This window comes from Gouania willdenowi, chromosome 18, assembly GCF_900634775.1.
Source record: "Gouania willdenowi chromosome 18, fGouWil2.1, whole genome shotgun sequence".
In the NCBI taxonomy this organism is placed as follows: Eukaryota; Metazoa; Chordata; class Actinopteri; order Blenniiformes; family Gobiesocidae; genus Gouania; species Gouania willdenowi.
In genome coordinates, this window is record NC_041061.1 from 27,070,042 (window position 1) to 27,075,547 (window position 5,506).

At 45.9% G+C, this 5,506-nt stretch overlaps 1 protein-coding gene across 1 annotated transcript; it reads left to right on the forward strand.

The window, feature by feature from the left end:
- The first annotated feature begins 2,391 nt into the window (after positions 1 to 2,391).
- Positions 2,392 to 5,142, forward strand: cd248a (CD248 molecule, endosialin a). Its single transcript, XM_028474513.1, has one exon. It carries the CDS (start codon positions 2,524 to 2,526, stop codon positions 4,774 to 4,776), a length of 2,253 nt encoding a protein of 750 aa, XP_028330314.1. The 5' UTR covers positions 2,392 to 2,523; the 3' UTR covers positions 4,777 to 5,142.
- Positions 5,143 to 5,506: the final 364 nt, after the last annotated feature.

Here is a 5,506-nt window from a genome sequence, read left to right on the forward strand (position 1 = left end):
TTAATTTGAAACACCTTCATTGATGAACAATGTAACAGGTTGATTTGATCAGATTTTTACTTGATCAGATTATTCCTTGATCAGATTATTCCTTGATCAGATTATTCCTTGATCAGATTATTCCTTGATCAATTATTCCTTGATCATCATCACCTTCATCATCATCATCATCATAAAGCGTGACTGATGAGGAAATAACCCGGCCACAGAGCGTCCTGCTTTAATTCAGAGGGATGTTTGCAGTGAAACAGAACTATTGACTTTCATAATACACAGTTTTAAATGTAACCAGAAACTTTGTCACCAAAGGATTTAGGGAAGCAACTGAATTACCACCTTTTATTTCAGATCTTCGTGAATTCGCCCATCAGTCTTTATCTCAGGGGTGTCAAACTAAATTTACTTCAGGGGCCAATTATGGACCAGTATGACCTCAAGTGGGCCACAGATTTGAGGTGTCAGGAAAAAAGAGCAATTTTAACATTATTGTTACCTAGTTTTCGATATCAGTAATACAGGATCTTCACTTTTGTGGAATTATTTGTGAGAACTTGCATCAGACTGTGGAGGATCTGATTAGCTCATTCAGTTGTATACTGAAACACCCACAGAGTAGGACTGAGCGCTATCGCAGGTAGTCTGAGGCATTGTACTGTCTGTAAATATGTATATACAGTATATCTCCTTGCCCCTGCCTGTTGATATGTATATATCTATATCCTTTATTGTTTTTAGATTATTTTTAGGGCCCGAACACGTAAGACCTTAATGTAATGCAAGTCGTTTATTATTATTATGATGATTATTATGATTATTATTATTATTATTTTTATTATAAAAAAGATCGCATTTTTGAGGGCCTCAAATTCTCATGAAAATTTGAATGCACATTGTGCATAGCAAAATGACTCAATAGCGCCCACTTGAAAATTGGCCTTTTGGAATGTAATTGCTCCCAGCTGGGACTGATCATCATCACTGTGGAGGTAGGACTGATGAACCTACCTTGTGCCGTCGTGCATCCAACACTGCACTGTTAAAGTACTTCACACATTCATATTTTTGTTTTAAACATACATGTTTATTGCAGTAGTTGATAAGTTGATTAGTTTCAATTGACTAATCAAAAGAAACTGTGCGCTACATGTCTCAGGAGTGCATGTGCTACCTATAGTTTAGGTATAGTTTGGGTGTAGTTTGGGTATAGTTTAGGTATAGTTTGGGTATAGTATAGGTATAGTTTGGGTGTAGTTTGGATATAGTTTAGGTATAGTTTGGGTATAGTATCAGTATAGTTTGGATGTAGTTTGGATATAGTTTAGGTATAGTTTGGGTGTAGTTGGGGTATAATTTGGGTGTAGTTTGGATATAGTTTGCGTGTAGTTTGGGTATAGTTTGGGTAGAATTTGGGTATAGTTTGGGTGTAGTTTGGGTATAATTTGGGTATAGTTTGGGTGTAGTTTGGGTATAATTTGGGTATAGTTTGGGTGTAGTTGGGGTGTTGTTTGGGTGTAATTTGGGTATAGTTTAGGTATAGTTTGGGTATAGTATCAGTATAGTTTGGATGTAGTTTGGATATAGTTTAGGTATAGTTTGGGTGTAGTTGGGGTATAATTTGGGTGTAGTTTGGATATAGTTTGCGTGTAGTTTGGGTATAGTTTGGGTAGAATTTGGGTATAGTTTGGGTGTAGTTTGGGTATAGTTTGGGTATAATTTGGGTATAGTTTGGGTGTAGTTTGGGTATAATTTGGGTATAATTTGGGTATAGTTTGGGTATAGTTTGGGTGTAGTTGGGGTGTTGTTTGGGTGTAATTTGGGTATAGTTTGGGTATAGTTTGGGTATATTTGGGTATAGTTTGGGTATAGTTTGGGTATAATTTGGGTATAGTTTGGGTGTAGTTTGGGTATATTTGGGTATAGTTTGGATGTAGTTTGGGTGTAGTTTGGGACTGTATACAACTATGAGTCTCTGTGTGAGAGAATATGGCTCAGGACCAAACGAGAGTTCTTGGTAACAGAGTTATGAAAAACCATATGAATTTTTTCTCCTCTACTGTCTTTGCTTCCTCTATCTCTATTCTCTTATCATCTTCTCTCTCTCTCTCACACACACTACACACACCACACCACACCCCACAAACACACACACCACACAACGCACGCGAACACCACACACACACACACACCACCACACACCCACACACACACACACACACACACACACACAACACACACACACACACACACCACCCACACACACACACCACACAACACCTCCTCAAACCTTCTCCTGGTCCCCCCGCTTTGCCCCTTACCCATAATTCTTCTTGTTATCTCTCTCTCTCTCTCTCTCTCCTTCCCTCCCTCATTCATCTCCCCCCCTCTCTCAGAACACTGCATGCACTCAGCACCAGTGCAGATGTGCTGGAGCAGCGTGAGTTTAAATGAAGGGAGAAAAGTTTAGAGAGACTTTAGGTCAACGGTAAATGTGAGGGTGAGAGAACAAACACGAGGAGCAGCAGCATGGGCATTCCTCTTCTCTTCACGTCCCTGTTGTGTTTGCTTCTTGGACTTTCCTCTACGCTGACTCATGAAGACCTGAGAGAAAGGGATGCACTGTGTGATGCCGATGGATGCTTTGTGGTGTACTTCCAGCGTAGAACCTTCCTGCACTCGTGGAGGGCCTGCAAAGAGAAAGGTGGAGACCTGGCAACGGTCAAGCACAACAAAGATGCCACTTCCATCTCCACACTTTTCTCCTCTGTGGATCTGAGGCATGCTCGTACCAAGGTCCAGGTGTGGATCGGACTACAGCGACAGCCCCGGCAGTGTGCGTCTACGCGGCCTCTGCGCGGCTTCTCCTGGACCACGGGGGATCAGGACACACTGTACACCAACTGGCAGAAGGAAGATTCTCCCAGCATGTGTTTGGTGCCTCGGTGTGTGGTGATGAGCTACAGTACTCAGGAGCAGACGGATAACTTCAAGTGGCTGGACAGCTCCTGTTCCACACCTGTGGATGGTTACCTGTGCTACTACACCTACCAGGGCATGTGTCCTGCTCTGTGGAATGAAGGAGCCGGCGACGCTCTCTACACCACCCCATTCAACCTCCTGAGCACCATGCTAACACACGTGCCCCTCGGATCCATGGCTAGCGTACCCTGCGTCTCAAGTGCTCAGGAGGAGTCCGTTTTGTGTATGCTAAGAAAGGACAACTCAGTCGGGTGGTCACAAGAACCACCGCTTTGCTCCGCATTAGCCGTGGTTCAAAACTGGTGTGACCATGATAACGGTGGATGTGAGCACTTCTGCAGACCATCTGGGAGTCACTTCTACTGCGAGTGTGACGATGGGTACCAGCTGGGGGAGGATGCGCAGAGCTGCGAGCTGTTCAATGTTTGCCAAGGCGCCCCATGTGAGTTTGAGTGTCTGCCGCTGTCGGACAGTTTCCGCTGCGCCTGTCCTGATGGATACATGCTGGCACCGGATGAACGGGGCTGCTTGGACGTAGACGAGTGTCTGCAGAGTCCTTGTGAGCAGCTCTGTGAGAACGCTGTGGGCTCTTTCCAGTGCCAGTGCCATAAAGGGTACTACCCTGACGACATGGGGGGCTGCGAGGACATTGACGAGTGCATGAGTGAACCTTGTGAGCATGCCTGTGAGAACACCCAGGGCTCTCATGTCTGCCACTGTCACCTGGGTTATTCTCTGGTCCCGGAGGACCCGAGCCGGTGCCAGGACACCGATGAATGCCAGATTGCTGGGACCTGTGACCAGATGTGTGTGAATTACGAAGGTGGATTTGATTGCTACTGTGAGGAGGGCTTTGAACTCATGCCCGACCACTACTCATGTCAGAAACGGAGTGAAGTAGACCATGGCGCCGCTGTCACCCCTCTTTTTCCTTGGGCCAGCCACCCACCTGGACTGGCCTGGGATCTTGTGGACTACGACTGGAACCCTGAGCAGAGCCACACCAACTGGCCTACAGAGGAGGAGGAGGAGCAACGTGTGGAGTGGCTGACGGATCCGCCCAGCATTTCAGAACCAGATGTGATCTGGGTCACCAGAGCCCCTCATGAGGAGTTCCCCATCGATCCTGAGATTATTCCTCTGACACAGGAGAAGGAGAACGGAAACACTGATAATGTGTTGGAATGGGCTACAAGATCACAGTTGCTACAAGATGTTTTCCCTACTCTCTTCCACCCTGCCCCCTTCACCTCCTCCCCCAACTCACCCCCTACCAACTCATTCACCCCACCCTGGTATGAAAAAGAGGAGGAAGAGGAAGCTACTACACCTCTTCCACTCCCTTCCACTTCCACAGTTTCTGGAGGAGCTTGGAATTGGTGGGTGGAGTTTTCTGCTTCCAGTGGAAGCCCCAGTAATCTTCCCGTGGATCCAGAGGGTTCACTGACGGAGGACAATATGTCTACAAAATCCAGCAAGGAGGGGAACGCCACGGTTCCCACTGTACCTCCTACGACCCGGCACACTCTACATGATAGCAGGGGAACCGTCGTTGACGTCTTAGACACAGCCGAGGAGGACAGGGGCCAGAAGAAGAGCCACTCCTGGCTCTTGGTGGGCCTCCTGGTGCCCATCTGCATCCTGGTGGTGGTGATGGTGGCACTGGGGGCCATCTACTGCATGCGCTGCTCCGTTCAGCCTCAGGATAAGAGAGCCACCGACTGCTACCACTGGATGTCTGGGGCTCATGATCCACAGGGAGCTCAGGGCCCCTCAGCCGGGGTCAAGGCCCACGTATAAACATTGTGACACATTGACATAAACAGACTGGTGGATTCCTGCTCCTTGATTCAGAAACAGACATTGATTCTTCTCAGAAACATCTCTGAGCTGATGTTATTTACACTGACCTCACGGCGCTGTCTGTTTGCTTTAGATTTGCACTAGAACACACACATCAATGCAGGGGTGGACTGGCCATCTGGTATACTGGGCGTCGTCATAGTGGGCCGGTCCGGTCCACTACGCTTTGTTTTTTGAAGAGCGAGTGGAGGCAGACATGGTAACAGGTAGCCAGAAATGGTTCAAAAGTGGCAAAAAACGTGCCAAGAAAAGAGTGTGAAGTGACTAAAATGGGCCAAAAGCAGTCAAGAGGGGCCAAATAAAGAGGAAACAGGTCGTATGTAATGGCAAAGAGTAGCTTAAATGAGAAAAATGTGGCAAACAATACTGAAAAAGGGCTAAATGTGAAACAAAAAGAGGCGAAATGGAGGAAAAAAGGAAACAACTGGTATTTATTGGGCAAAAGTTAGCTTATTTGGATGACAAGTGGCCAAAAAATTCAAGAAAAGACAAAAATTAAATAAAAATGTCAAAATGTACATGCAAAAATTGACAAAAAAGAGGTATTTATTGGCAAAAGGAGCTCAAGTCTGAAAAAAGTGTCAGAACTTTTTGAAAAGGGGCAAAAAATGGCCAAAGAAAGTTGCAAAATGGCCAAAGGAAAAGATAAAAAGGGGTTAAAAAGTTA